This window comes from Pteropus medius, unplaced genomic scaffold, assembly GCF_902729225.1.
Source record: "Pteropus medius unplaced genomic scaffold, Ma_sr-lr_union100, whole genome shotgun sequence".
NCBI classification, from domain to species: Eukaryota; Metazoa; Chordata; class Mammalia; order Chiroptera; family Pteropodidae; genus Pteropus; species Pteropus medius.
In genome coordinates this window covers 3,223,174-3,238,527 of record NW_024351735.1, presented here as the reverse complement: position 1 = coordinate 3,238,527, position 15,354 = coordinate 3,223,174, and the positions used below count along the sequence as shown (strand labels likewise).

The 15,354-nt window shown below is 43.0% G+C and overlaps 1 protein-coding gene across 2 annotated transcripts; it reads right to left on the bottom strand.

Annotated features, from left to right (window-relative positions):
* Positions 1-840: 840 nt before the first annotated feature.
* On the bottom strand, positions 841-11,721 carry PPP1R3B (protein phosphatase 1 regulatory subunit 3B). Of its 2 annotated transcripts, XM_039846465.1 has the most exons (3): positions 11,433-11,571; positions 10,604-10,706; positions 841-5,472 (listed from the first exon to the last, which is right to left on the bottom strand). In XM_039846465.1, exon 3 carries the CDS (start codon positions 5,445-5,447, stop codon positions 4,590-4,592), a length of 858 nt encoding a protein of 285 aa, XP_039702399.1. In that variant the 5' UTR covers positions 5,448-5,472; positions 10,604-10,706; positions 11,433-11,571; the 3' UTR covers positions 841-4,589. The 2 variants fall into 2 exon arrangements, with proteins under 2 accessions (XP_039702399.1, XP_039702398.1); XM_039846464.1 differs by lacking the exon at positions 10,604-10,706 and having other exon boundaries at positions 11,433-11,721.
* Between the last annotated feature and the right edge of the window lie 3,633 nt (positions 11,722-15,354).

The window sequence follows — 15,354 nt, the reverse complement described above, 5'->3', positions numbered from 1 at the left end:
TTGTTTTGTTTTTTCCTTTTACTGCAGACATCTCTGAGATATCTTTCTCACAAGTCAGAATTATATGATGATGAAAACCATACTGAATTTCAAATAGTCATAAAAAAGAAGTGTTATTATTTTTCCCTTTCCCATTTTTACGAAGGGAAATTGTGGACAATTAGATGGTCTTGGGAAAGGGAGTTATTTTTATGTATGTAGCTCACTTTGTGCCTCTATTTGCCGGGTGCTAAGCAATCATGTGCTCCCCCCGCCCGCCCAACCTGCCCCCCAGAACCACTCTCTTCCCCATGGTGGCAGAGACTGACTTACAGGAATATCTGTCAATAGAAGACCTCTCCCTCCACTCTACCTTCCGAACTTTGAAATAAACCATCTCTGGAAATCTTATTTAAATGTCTCATGACCAGCGGAGAGCGGGGGCCCATCAGGAGCTGGATGGTTTTGCTGGCCACAGAGTTTGATAAAGCAGTTAAAAGCTATGATAGCCACTTATAGTTTTCCTACCTTTGAATACACTAAACCAAAAATATGCTTTGAGAGCAAGTGATAAAGTAGGAAGCAACATGCCCTTGGATCATTAAAAATGGATTCAGAGCAACACTGGCCCCTGTGTTTCTTCCCCAGCACATATTTTCTTAGCTAAAATCAACGTTTGCTTCAGTGACAACTTAAAAAGCGGTTACCTCCCATTCCTCTGTGCCTTCCAGCTTTGTCAGCCCAGCCATTATCATGATCTATCCCTTTGCAAACCTAAATTCTATATGTGGAAACACATTGTTTGAGAATATTCCTCCCCAGCCTGACTCCAAAAATAGAATTAGATTTAAAATAGGACAGTTTCAGTTTTGTTTTTTCTACCTTTATTGCAGTTTTGCATTTGAGATACAAACCACTCTCTTATACCACACAAAACACATCCATTCTTGTGATTTTAAAGTGCATTTCCCCTTTAACTTTGTGTACAAAAATATTTATTTCTAAAAACGTGAAAATTCCTTGACAAGGCACTTCTAGGCGTCAGAAAGATGAGTCTTCAGTTCTACGTTCACACTGAAGTAAAAGTGAAACACATCATCACAGCTGCATTCTTAAAGAGTCCTCACAGGTCCAGCAATCTCTAGGAACTGATAAACAAAACTGTAAAAACGTTCACAGCTTTACCACCTGGGCGGCAATGCTTTACCACCATAGCTATCCTCCCAGCCCCAGATGTGTCCCACTTCAGGAAGTGAAGATAGCTGCCAAATTGTCTTCAGATGACCCTGTAAGATCCCATAGTCCATTGAACTTCTTCTCCCCAATTTCAGTGATCATTATTGGAAGAGAGAAACAGATCAGGACCTCCCAGAGCAAAGAGCCACAGGCCTACTCTGGCAAACCACATCCAGTTGAGGAATTTTAAAAGAGGAAACAAATGAAAAACCACCACGTTTTTCATTCACTGTCCATTAAGAGCCAGAAAACAGGCATTTCTAAAAAGTAAGCAAACAATCACTTTTTGGGCTTATAAACATATATATAATCCATTTAACATCCAAGTGATACTTGTTTTTAAAAAGCAAATTATATGCAAAGATCAAAACCTCAAATTCTTTTAGCAGTTTGAAATTTACATCTTTAAAAAACACTGAAAGAATAATGTTTTGCCACTATTAAAATTAGAGGAAAAAAAAATTCTACCTTGACTCTGAAATTGTTTCAATTTCTGGAGAACTACATAACTCTGATATTTCTCACCAGCTCCCCTATAACAATATTTAAAAAAAAAAAATTTTTAAAAACCCCACTCAAATGCTTCACCTCTTCTAAGAAACAATGAAAGCTTATTTATTATATATCTTTGTATAGTCCAGCTTATTTATTGCACCTAATTTGCAAATCTCCCCAGGGCATTTGGAAGAATAAATATGAAACAAAAATGAATCTGCTTCCCCATTCCTGGACCACTGCCCCAGTGGCAGGAGGCTGGGCCTCATGGGGCAACTCGGGAAGGACCCCAGGACTGGGGGCCATTTGTCATCATAACCAAGAGCTGTCAGAGGGCCACACCTACAGATTGGGCTGCAAAGAAGTCTCCAGCTGAGAAACCTGCCCCTCTTTGATGGTGAGCTATGAAATAAGGAGAGGTTCTGTCAAGGCAGTTCCTGAGGCCATCCGATGCTATCCTGGGTCAGAACTGGGCGAAAAGAGCAAGACTGCTCGGGAGAGAAGAGATAGTATTCTTCAGATGCTGTTAGCTCACTGAATGGCAATGCGGACAGGGAAATCAGCCAGATTCTTTAGTCAGAGAGGGGTCTTTGCGAGCGGGTGAGGACTTGCCTAGTGGGGTGAATGTCCCAGGTGCACTGGTTGGGGGCTTGCAACCAGTGCCCCCAGCAAAAAATCTGGGGAGAGCAGGGAGTAAAGAAGGGTAGGGGGTAGGATTTATGGCTGTTTTAAAAGAGATACTTATCACCGAATTACTCTATTTCAAATTTTGACACAGGAATGTCTTAAGATCACTATTACTGAAAACCATACAGGAGTCACTTGAGGCAGTTTTCTTATGAACATAGAATAATTTTGTCACTTTTAGTTTGGAAACATGTAAACGACAGTGCACCTTGTGCCTTTCCTGAATTGGAGGAAGAGAGTGGGGACTTCTTAAAACAAAATGACCTATATAAAATCAGTTTTGCTTCCATTCGATTTATCTTTACACTATTAATAATCCTGATCACCATATCTGTAACACTGAAAGTGCTCTCTGTGTACTTGTAACATAAGCTTAGATAAAAGAGTTCTGCCCATTTTCAGCACAAGATAAAAATGTGATTTTCCCATCTATTATATTATCATGCAATCCCTCAGTGCTACCCACCTGGGAGAGGAATAAAAAATAAAGCACTAGACTGCAGACTAGTAACAGCCAGTTTTAGGAATAAGAATTACATCGAACACCATTTAAAGAGTGTTTAAAAAGTTAAAGTATTTTAAAGTTCAAAAAAAAAAAAAAACCCACAAAACTCCAGGAGCCAAGACACTCCGTACCTGCCCGACGCTGACTTACACAGAAGCCTGGAGGTCTTTTCGAACAGATTTGGAAAATGCAAGCGAAAGAAGACTCTTTGCCTGCAGAGACCAGCAGCTGTGCCCCGAATGCAGGCAACTGTGCATCCTCTTTCCGCATCCCTTAGGAAAACCTCACTTTAAGTAAATCAGGAAGAATGGAAATCAGTTGTTTAATCTCCAAAAATAAAAACAGAAAAAAAACCCAACTTTCTACAAATACACATGTAAAAATATTTTTAAACACCCCCAAGTACAAACCACTCTTGCCCGAGAAAAGTCACAGGGTTTGGGGATCCATCTGACATTGAAAGTCCCAGGAGTTTCACAATAGTATGAACCAACAGACCTTTAATTCTTTAGTCTAATATGGTGAAGAACAATTAGTCTCTGATATTTCAGAGTTGGCAAACATTAAAGATAAAATATGAGAACTTAGTGAGGTTTTTCTCCCCTATCCTTTTAACATACTCACACCATAAATAAGAACACCCAAGTCAAAGTCCCTGGGTGCTTGTAGCGTGTCCTGGATATTGTAAATCACAGTCAAAATAAAAGCAAACATTTTCAGAAGGCTTTGAGGATATATTGGATCTGCAAATCCAAATGTCCTGAACACAGCATGAAAGACGAGTCTCCAGGAAAGGAGATCTAAAATCCCGTGTGAAGAATGAGACGCCTGCAAACCAGCCAGGCAAGTCAAAACAGCTCTTGTAATTGAGCCGTCTGGTGACTCAGGGTAAGAGTGAGTACTTAGAAAGCTCCCCCAAAAGCCAAGAAGAGAAGCTAAAAGTGTCCCACTCATGACTGTCCTGCTTGTCATAAGCCAGCAATCTGTAACACTGCACAGGAGCCAGTTACTTTCGATAACTGGTGTGGTGTTCTCCACTGGAATACATATGGGGGGTCCGAAAGAGGAAATGCTTGTCTCATAGGCTGATTTGTCTTTATTATCTTTTATTATCTTTTCCTGAACATCAGATGAACTGTCGAAGAAAAACGCAAAAAAAAAAAAAATGCACAGAGATAAAGTAGGAAGTACGTGTAGACATGGAAGAGCAGCAACAGGCAGGAAGGGCCTGGCTGGGTGGAGAACACCCAAAGGTGAAGAGCAAGGGTCCAGTGCAAGGTGGTTGGGGATGGAGTGACATTCAAGGGAAGAGGAGTGGCTCCTCCAGACAGCCCAGGCACCCTTCCGATTGTGTCGTTGTCAAGCCACCACCCTTCAGCATCGCCAGCACAGCCTGCAGGCCTGGTTCCTGTGCAGACCCTTTCTGCCGCCATCCCGTTCAGGCCCTGTGGCCGCCACAAGTGCCAAACAGACCCACACAGCAGAGCCACTCTGAGTGTGAAACCAGTTCTGTGATTGAAGCCTGGCTGGATTTGCTTGTTTAAGAAAAAAGTGAATAGGATCCTTTCTTTTCAAAAGCTGTGCCTGATGGCAGTTCGGCGATTCTCCTGGCTTCCATCTTCATCCCATTGTGACTACAGCTAGGCCTGTCTGCACCCACTCAGCCGTGCTCCATCACATGCAGTCACTAATAGTAGGGACCTAGCTTTTCGTATCCTAGATAACTAGGCCACTCCGGAAACAGACCGTAGGAACACCGAGGGCTTCCAAACTGGTCAAAGGATATTCCAAAATCTGGTCCGTTTTGTGATTCACCTGTTCCCTGAGTAGATTTTAACTCAGCCCGGATGATCCGGTAGTTTTTGCCTTTGTTGCTGTCCCAGTACGTCTGTCCATTGCACTCATAGCACACAGCAAACTCCATTCTTTCATAAGATTGAATTTTCTCAGGTAAGCGAACATCAAAGGAGAATGTGTCCCTGTCTGAACTAGAGTATGTGTCCTTCACATACCAACAGGGAAAGTCTGTGAAGCTTTTCCAAGTGTCAAATGTCATTCTTATTTTCACCGTCTTCTCAAACGCAAGGTTCTGCACCTTCACTGTGCCTGCAATTGCTTTGTCCTTCAGTACACAGTTTTCAAGGCAGACGTGGTCGGTCTGAAGCCGATTTCTAAAGTCTAAGTAATCTGCAGAAGGCTGAGAAAAATCCAAAACAAAGCTCTCGCTCTCTGCTGTCGTCAAACTCACAATGTTGTCTAGGAGCTTAGTGATGTTAAATGGAATATCTAACGGGTCATCGAATTCTGAGAACACTTTGACCATTGTCAGGGCCAGTCCCTGGTTGTCTGCGAAGGACACTCGCTTTTTCACCTTTTTCTCCTGGACGGTTGGGGCCACCACTCCACTGGCTTCATTCTTGCCGCTCAACTGGATACAAGGCCTCAGAGGTTTGCTTGGCTTTGATGAGATCTTGAAGGTGAACCTCTCTTTACGCAAGGAAGGAGCCATGCAGCTGTACCTGTACTCTATGTCCACAGCCATCATTGGGTTAGATGAACAGGCTAGAACCCTGGCAAAAGGGGGACAGAAAGAAAGAGCGATGAGATCAGAATGATGTTTAGACTCAACAGGGACAGGATCTTCATCTCCACTCGCATGGCTACAGTTCAGTATTATTAACTCAAGTGTGGTCCAGCACGACCTTGATTTCAGGGGACGTTAAGAGTGTGAAGTGGGGGTAAAAAGCGGTGCAAGGTTAAAACAAACAAAAAAGTATGAAGCCACTGGTCTTAACACTAAGGACACAGGTTTTTCTGTCAGGATTTTTTAGGGCCTTCAGTATGCTAATGTGCCATGGGGATTAATAAAAGAGCATACTGTTTGCAGCACTTCTCAAACTTATCTGACTAGGGAACCTGATTTTTATGGAGCATCTTAGAGAACACATGTTCTGAGGAACATACTTTGGAAAATATGTTCCAATAAAAAGAAATTCATCTCATAAATATTGATTGGTGCTTACTATATGCCAGGCATTCTGCTAGACACTGGGATTCAATAGTGAAGACAGACACAAATCTGCTTTCATTAAATGAACAGATTTTTATATTCCAGTATATCTTTCTTTAAAAAAAAATCCAGCAATTTAACATTTTTAAACCTTTCATATAAGTAAATGTGTTTTTTTTTTTCCCTACAGTGAAGAGAGCCTCTATAAGAATACACAGCAAAGAGAATCGTTCCAAAGATTAGGTTAAATCTGACTTCATAAAAACTATATTTTTCTGAAGTAAAAAAATAATTAAAACTAAAAGATTAAAGACAAACTGGGAAAATATTTTACAAAAAGCATAACAGCAAAGAGGTAATACCTTAATAGGTAAAGAGTCTTACAAAACAATAACGAAGTCAAATATTCCACACAGAAAAATGAGCAAAGAGAATAGAAAATTCATGAAAGATATTTAAAAGTGACCCATAAATATGCAAAATGTCCAATCTTGTAAGTAATTTAAGATATTTAGATTGGAAAATGATGCCTGCTTTTACCTATTGAATTTAGGAAAGAATTTTAAGAGATAATATAAATACTAGCATTAGTCCAAATTGACTCAGCTTTTCTAAATGTTCTTATCATTTTTGGTTCTAATATCATATGCAGGTATTTATCTTAGGAAATAATTAAAAGTACGCAGAGGTTAATGTACTAAAATGTTCAAAGCAACATAATGGGGAGCGGGAGGGGTAGAAAATAGTCTAAATAACCAATAATAGATATCTGGTTAAATCAAGTGTGCCACATTCATGTGATAAAATTTTATATCATCATCAAAACCACTATTTGCAGAAAGATGTGAATGGCATGAAAAAAATAACTTTTAATGTAAAAAAATGGAGAGGATAAAATTGTACATAGAGACCAGATTTATGGGGAAAAATATATGCACAGAAAAAAGACGAGAATACTTAAAACTGTCAGAATATCTAGTTGATGGGATTTCAGGAAATTTGTTTTCCTATTTTCTTGCTTTGTATTTTCTTATACTTTCTAAAATAATATCCCTTCTGTAATCAGAAAAAAGTGAATCTAAAAAAAAAAAAAACCTCAAATATTTTAAGATTGGCCAAAAACACATCTAACACAATTGCCTCACTAAAGCTGAGCAATTTTTTATCATTCTAATTACTATAGCAAATTGGCGTTCTGATTTGACAGTTACAATGGGCTAATGGAGAAGTCAGTGATGAAACCAGGCTTAAAATCTCTACTCTGAGAATCACTGAACACAGGATCCAGATTAATTCCCAAACATCTCTCCTGTCACTACGTCAAAGGCGTAGGTATGTGGCAAAGTGTTGGGGTGCTTGTTCCCAGGCCTTTCCTAGTTCCTACTCTGGGGTTGGGGTGGTGGGGTGTTGATGGTGGTAGCTAAGAAGTGACAGGCAAAATGTTGCTCACCTTCTGACAAGAGCTGGGACTATTGGTTTGGTCCAATAAATAATATCTCATTTTGATTAACCAAATATGTTGAAAAAAATGAGAAAGGATAAAGACATAATGGGTTTGATCCCATTTTCTGAAAGAAGTATAGCACTTCCCTAGGATGCAGGAATCACTTAGTGATGACCAATGAAAAAACACACACATTGAGAAACAAATAAAACAATAAGTTATAGCCATAATGTACTTATCTAACAATTCATTTTAAAGGACATTTGTCTTAATGTTTCCTCTCTAACAAAGTCAAAAGATGGAAACTTTTAGGGGCAAATCTGCTTCATATTATCTGTTCTTGTATCCACGCAAATGTTCTGGAAAGGAGAGTTCTGACTGAATTGAGCAAGATAGCTTAAAAGAGGGTCAGTGGGTTCACCAACAGATTCGAGGTAAAAAACCCTAAACTTACAAAGTACTTGAATTTCAGTTTTTCCTTGTCCATTGCAAAACTTTGTTAGAATGTACTGGAATTATACCTCCAGCTCTAACTTTAACACAGTTAGTTTGTTTTTTACTAAATACGGATGAAAAAAAACAAATAGGGAGCAAAGCCTTGCATCTTGGCCTCTTCTACTCTGACTACTCTTGACAACCTGGATATGAACTGAGGGAGAGGTTCCTCCTTGGCCACAGCAGCTTCCTCTTCCCCTGAGTCAGCACAAGGTCAGCTGCAAGTTCTCTCTGCCTGGCCGACTAGCCCACAAACCAACCTCATACGTGCTTTCCTGCACGACATTAAAGGAGTTCATTAGAAAAAGACTGAGAAATTTACGGTATATTGTGGAAACAGAATCTTAAAATAAGGGGATCAGTTAAAGAATCTGTACACTTGCAGCTGACTAAAGTCACTCTCAAGTTTTAATCCTGCAGGTTAAAAAGACTTAGTTGAAGAGTTGGTAAAAGTTACACTGGACCCAGTGCTGTAAATTTGCCCAAGACCCCTCTTACTACCAAGCTGTAAGAACAAGTGGTACTGGGGGTCTGGAGGTGAAGTTCTAGTCAGAGCCACAGCTAAATAAACAATTCCATTGGCACTTTCTCGGCCCTAATCGGTTTTGTAACATTCTTCCATGAAAGGCAAAAGTACGGTTAACCACCTGGTGGCCCAAGGGTTACTGCCCCAGGGGCATTGCACTAGCAACCCTGCCCAGAATCCTTTTACTTTCTGCATGTACCATAACTGGAGGTGACGACATTAACCCCTGGGGCCTCAGTCTAGGATATGATCTGACCATTCACCATTATGCCTATCCTCATGTAGATTCCAGTTTTTATTAACTGGAACATTCTCCAAGAATCAGTCACTCAAGTGCTGATTTCCTATAGGGCTTCCTGACCCTCTGCTCCAGAATTCTCCAATGGACTGTGACAGGGATGACCATCGCCCAGAAGTAGTCTTAGCAACAGAGACATACAAAGTAATAGTTTCCTAAGTCCCTGAAAGAAAGGCACCTGGACAAGTATTTTATCTTCAAATGGTATGAAAATGATCAGTTCCAACACAGGATGTACCAGGCTGTACTCAGGCCCCCTCCTGCTGCTCCAGCCCCTTCCCTCATCCAGACACCCAGGTTGTCAAGATATGATATGAGTCACCAGGCTGGCCAGGGAAAAAACCGAACAAGAAGATATGAATACACATTTGACCTAGCACAGCGTGACATAGGACCTGGATACAAGTTCGTTGCAGGACAGGATCATGAGAGTCGAGTAGCTGTTTCTCAGACCAGTAAGGATGCTCAAAAACTTTGCTTCCAAATAGATGCCTGAGATCAATTTGGCCCCACGAGGGACTGGGCCATGCCCATGGGTAGATTTCAGTGTTCTGGTCAAGAGGGGACAACTCTAACACTCAATGAAAATTGGAAAGAACAAAGATAGTTTTGCATAAATACTTTCCCTGTTCCACTGGTGCCAAAAACAAAAAACAGAAAAACCACACCATCTCAAGACAGCTAGCCAGGGCTAGATGTGGTGGTGATTTTCCTTGTGAAAACTATAGGCTTGTACAGAAAATAACCCCATGACCTTCATAGTTTCAGGCAGCTGAGCTACTGACTTTCTGGCTGTGCCTTTTTTAAAAAGTATTTTTTTTTTTTGTATTGAGGCCAAGACATTTCCCCCCGCTCCATTCCCTTGTACTTTGATAAGCAAAGACGGAAAAATAAAATGTACCAACAACCCTGCACCCCCCAGGAACAGTGAAACTACATTAGGTAAGCAGCCAAAACCAGATTGTAATTTTTTGAAGACATGGCCACCTACCCCCTCAGCATTCCTTTATCCCCTCCCAAAAGGTTTGGTTGACACAGTATGAATAAAGTTGACATCTTTCCCTTTGTAGTCAGACCTCAGGTCCCTTATTCACAGCCTTAAAAGCCACTTGTACTCCTCCATCGTGTCACCATTATCCAAAGCATTTTTGAGATTAATATCTGTGGATGAGGCTGCATATTATAGAAACAAGATAAGTTCAATGGCACAGTCCCAGCCATCCAAAAATGTCCAACGGGAAACACAGACCACTGACCTATGCATGCCTCCACCTAGCTGTGTCACTTGGTGCAAGTCACTCATTCTCTCTGGGCTTGAGCTTTCTCCTCTGTGGTTCCTTCTAGCACTGACATTCTTGGTTGCTAATATTGCCCGATGGTCCTCCTCTTCCTACTAACTTTCCCTGAATACCTCAACTTTACTTTTGTGGTAAGGCCTCCAGCTGGCTTTGCTTCGGTCTTGGCTCCTGGACAACCGTGCCAAATGAACCATTTCCTTTTCTCCTCCGCACCCCAGCTCAAAGCCCTAATGCTCTCTTCTTCTGGACCCTAGGTCTCCCAGGGAGGCCTGGCCACACAAACCACAGGCTCCAACACCTTCTAGCAACTCTCCACATTCCCAAGGCAAGTCTTTCCCCAATTTTCTCCTCTTCTGCAGGAAACAATGCCATGACGGGCCCCAAATCTTCTCGTATGTTGTTCTGGGCCCTCTACACCCTCTTTTGCAGCAAGTCTCTCCTACACCTCTTTCTCTGAGTTCAAAAGGGTGGCATGAACCCAGTGCAGGGGTCAAGGGGAGGCAGGCTATAGCGTCCAAGCCGGATGATCCCACAGGTCACCCCGACTCGGCCCTTCTCTGTATAGCCTGGCCCGGCTGCACCCCGCCCCCAACGATTCCGCGAGCCTCCTTCCCCCAGTCGGGCACCCACCTTTGGGGCCGCGGGGCTGCCCCCTCCCCAGCTTGTTCGCTGCATCGGAGAGCCCAGAGGAAGGTGGCAGGGGAGGCCGCCGCCACCGGACTACGCTTGGTTCCTGGAGGAGGAGGTGGAAGAGGAGGAGGAGGAGAAGGCGGAGCCCAATTACACCAGGGCGGGGTGGCGGGGTAGCGGGGTAGCTACGGCCCGAGCGGCGCCGCGCGAGCGTCCCCGCGCGGCCGCCTCGCCCCAGCCTGCCCGGGACAGCCCCAGTCTGGGGACTGGGGGCTGGGGGTGACCCGGCTCCGCGAGCCCGCAGCCACAGTGGCGCGCCAGGTCCCATCGCCCTCGGGGGCCTGAGAGGCAACCAAGTGTGTTTCCTTGAGTTTTACAGGGAACTCGAGGCCGGGGAAGGGGCGAAGCGACTTTTCCTTGTGCTCTAGACCCCACCGCCCAGCTCCGGAGACACCTTCCAGAAGTGTCCGGTCCCAGGCTGGAAACGCCTTGTGCCCGGTTCGAACCAGGCACAATAGGAGACAAGGGTATCTGGGGTCCCAGCCCCAGACCCCACCCCACGCCCGTCACCCCTCGCGGCGGGGACTGCACCTCAGTGGAACACGTGGGTCCCACCAGGCTCCATTCCCACCTGTCGTCCCTGAATTGCCCTCTCCATGTAGAAGCAACAGCTTCCTGGAGCCCGTCTAGCGCGTTCCACCCGGAGTATAACTGCAAGTTGGACGAAGAAAGTGTAGATGGCAAGAACCAAACAGGGTCTTCACTGCGCGCTCCTCCCCGCCGTTTCTGCGGCCTTGCACTTGGACTGCAGGACTTGGGGAGGACGTACCTGGTACAGCTCATAAGGCAGGAGGTGCAGAGGCACGAGCCGGCGGCAGCATGCGCGCGGGGGTAGCAGGGGCAGCGGGGGCCACAGCAGGAGCGGGGGCCGGGACTCAGGTCCGCGCCCTCCGCGGGCAGCCGCATCCGTCCGTGCGCAAGAGCATCCCGCTCGCCTCCTCCCTGCTGCCGGCTACCCCAGACTCTGGCTACCCGCCGTCGCGCTGCTCCCTTTAACTTTCCGGCCACCTCGCCTTTCTCGGGACGCCATCCCAGACCCCCTTTCACGTGAACGCCCCCCGCAGCCAATGGGCGTGCCCGGGACGCGAGCTGTGGACCAATGGCCGTGGAGCCGCGGGTCCGGAGAGCACCTCTCCTCCACGTGATCGGCTGAGTGCCGGGAGAGATAGGGCTGCAGTCCAGGGCCTGGGAAGGGCGGTGGGTCAATATTTCCTCAGAAGCCCGGGGACTGGCACCAGGGGGCAGAGGCACTTTCCAACAGAAGAGCATCCCATTATAGCAAGAGGCCTGGCACAAGCGGCTTGCGAAAGTTCCCTCTTCTAGGCAAAGTCCTAGCGGGGCAAAGCCTTCCTTCGCTGTCCTGCTGGCCCCGCCTTCATCTACATTTTAGGCACAGGTTTCAGAGATGACCACGACCTTCCCTACTACCTGCGGAGCCTGGAGAAGCCCTTAGAGAATACTTTTCTTTCCCTTCTATTTAGGTGGCATTTCTCCGGGATAGCTATTCCCAGCTCCTGAGATAGTGTGAAAACAATTATTGAACGCTTGCTTTGTACCTGTCCTGGTCCAGGTTTTACTGTGAAAGAAATACAGCAAAAATTCTTTTTATAAAGTTGTTACTGGGGCAAAGGACCGATACCCATCTCACTGAGTATATATATATAGTTGAGAGTTCCTCAGGTAGGTATATTTTAGAAGAAATTGCCTGACTTGAATCTGTTATAAAAATGGCCTGGATCTACAGTTCCTCCATAATCTCCACGAGACATTTTGAGGTCTGTAGAGAATGATGAGCTTAGAAGAGACCAGAAGCCCCTCTTCTCTTAAACATACATTTATATAGTCATATATATAATCTCCTCTGTGATCAGCTTTGAGCTAGTCACTTTAGAGATGAGAATCTCAGTTTTCTAATTTTAATGAACATTGAAAGTTGATACAGGGTTGCCAGCATTTTAAAGTGTCAAATAAAGACATTAAAATAATAATAATAATAACCCTTACCACCTACTGTTACCATTCTTTTTTTTTAAAGCTTCTTTTAGCAACAATAACAACAAAATGCAGGAAACACATGATCTCAGAGTAAAGGCCAGTCTTTTACGTTGGATATATTTAGCTTTATGAAAATTCATTATGTCGAATATGGTATTTGAGAATTTATGCTTTAAGGGATATAAGAGCAGATTCTATTTTTTTTTTTTTACTTTTAAACATACTATTTTATTTATACTCATGTATGAAAAAAACTGGCTGTACTATCATGTTTACATACATTTCCAATACCAATATTGGAAACAGTTTATGAATCACATATAACTTTTATAAAGAACACACAAACCTTAAAACATTGATTGATTATAGAAAGCAGAGTAGGGGGGGAAAAAAAACATTAGCTGTCATTTTCATTTTCATTAAAGAGGAGTGCCCTCAAATCAATCTAGGGATCTAAGACCAAAATGCCAGTAGGTTACAGTAATCCAATACAGGCCTTCAGAGTTTTCCAAGACATAGTCTCCCTGTCTGAAGGCCAATCATTAGTCCTCTTTCTTCTCTTTCAATGGACAAATCTAATAAAGGATCTCCTGTGAAATCAGCTATTGGTAGACAGTTGATAAATAAAGTTTCTATACAATATTCCCTTTCCCAACTCTCAACCCCCTTTTTATTAGCTGATGAGTAGGTTGGAGATTTATTAAGCCAAGTGTTGGCTACGTTTCTCAAGTGTACTGAGCATGCTAAAGGAGTGGGCAGAGATAAAGAGCCAACAGGTCTTGCAAAATGTATACAGGCAAAGGGTGATCTGAACCAAACTGGGAAGAAGTTGGGACAAGTAAATACAACTTTACAGCATTAGGGTTTGGAAACATCTTCCTTACTTAGATCTAGGAAACCATGGGTAATAATTTCCCCTGTGGTTAGGTGACTATTTCAGAACAGGAGAGTGGGGCTAAACTTAGCTGTGGCACACCACAGTCTTGGTAGGTAGGAGTATGGCGTCTGTGAGTTTGAGAAGAACACAGTCTCCTTTGCAATTAGAATAGAGCTGGGTGCAAGCCCTGGAGGACTGTTCCAACAGAATTCAGAGCAGTCCCAGAGCCCCAGAACTTGACAGCTGGACTGGCCCTTGGATGAGATCTTGCATCGCCCTCTCATTTTATAGCAGAAAGAAAGTAAAAATGGATAATATCAACCCTTCAGTTAATGCATAGCAAGTTCCTTTTATAATATCTGGCATTTTAGTTCTAATTTCATTTAATAAGCTAACCCCTCGCCCCCCCCCCCCCAATAAACCAAAAAGACTAGCACTGGCTAAGTATAGCTAATTATCATTTTCCCATAACCTTTTCTTTTTCATGTCTTTTGCTGGGAGCACTGTCTTTATTCTTCCTTTGCACGTGGGCTCATCAGTGACTCCTTCAGTCTTCTCTTACACATTTGTTCATTCATTCAACAACACATTGAGTAACTATAGTAAACCTGAGTGCTAGAGATGGAATAATAAAATATAACTGTACTCTCAGGAGGCTCTTAGGTTACATAATAATGTGGGATAAATGTATGGAAGGTAAATCTCAGTGTTTTGATAGCTAAGAGCAAGACTGCACATGTGGGGCAGTGGAGTTGTAGGAGGGGAGTGGGGGAGGTCAGAGAAGGCTACCTAGAGAAGTGACCACTGAGCAGCAAGCATCCTGAAGGGGGAGTTAAAGTTTAGGAATGATGGGAGAGAGAATGGCAGGAATTAGCCAAAGTGCAGAGTTCTCTACATTCCTGCAAAGAATTTCCACTTTACTGATTAAAAATTAAGTCCTCTATCTGGTTTAAATATTAAAAAAATGTTTCTTTATGCGTGGGTTAACATCAGCTTTTTGCTCAATCGGAAGGTTTATAAAAATATTGTAAATGTCTTCTCCTCAACACATTTCAAAAACAGAACCTCCAAAATGAGGTTCATACAAGATTTTGGAACAAAAATCTTTTTTTTTTAGAGTTATAACAGTACTTCTCTTTGAATAAAAATTATTACAGAGCGAATCTGAATAAAAATAACCAGCACCAACAGTCTCAACTAAAGAAGAGAACATTCTTGTGCCTGATGAGAATAGAAAGGGAGAAAGACTGTTTCCAAACAGCCTAAGTTTATATTTAGACGAGTGGAGTTGTTTGCACCTGTCAGAGCTGCAGACATGTTCTGGGTGCATCATGTTACCTGGGGCCCTCTGCCCCTCTTTCAGATTTAACTGAAAGTGACTTGCTAGGTCATGTCTTATGAGAAAGGCAGATGAATACTAACTAAGGGATTCTGTGAGATTCTGTCTATGGAGAATGTGCTCTTAGCATGGAGTGGTTTACACATCAAAGCTCTTAGAGCCCATCAGGGCATTTTCCTCACTATTGAAACTTGAGTTCCTAGGTGAGGTTGATGTGGGGACCACTCTTTTAAAAGCTGTGTATACAGGGAAGCTTTTATTCCACAGCCTCATACTTTGTGCAGTGCTTTGTACAAACCTGATAGGATATCTTTAATTTGTATTGTTTATAATTTTTATGATTATAAAACTGATATAAGATCATTGTGGAAAATACAGAAATATGTAGCGATGAAAATAGAATCAGCACCAATATAATTTACCGTCTTTTCTTTCAATATTTATTCTACACATAAACATGATATTATTACATTGTATATA

What these genes read in the sequence shown, in the direction of transcription:
- PPP1R3B (XM_039846464.1), bottom strand. Translation starts at nt 11,569, where the DNA reads ATGCGGCTGCCCGCGGAGGGCGCGGACCTGAGTCCCGGCCCCCGCTCC. An exon ending in TGCCTTATGAGCTGTACCAG is followed by an intron (nt 5,473 to 11,432) that starts GTACGTCCTCCC and finishes CCCTTTTGCCAG; the next exon opens with GGTTCTAGCCTGTTCATCTA.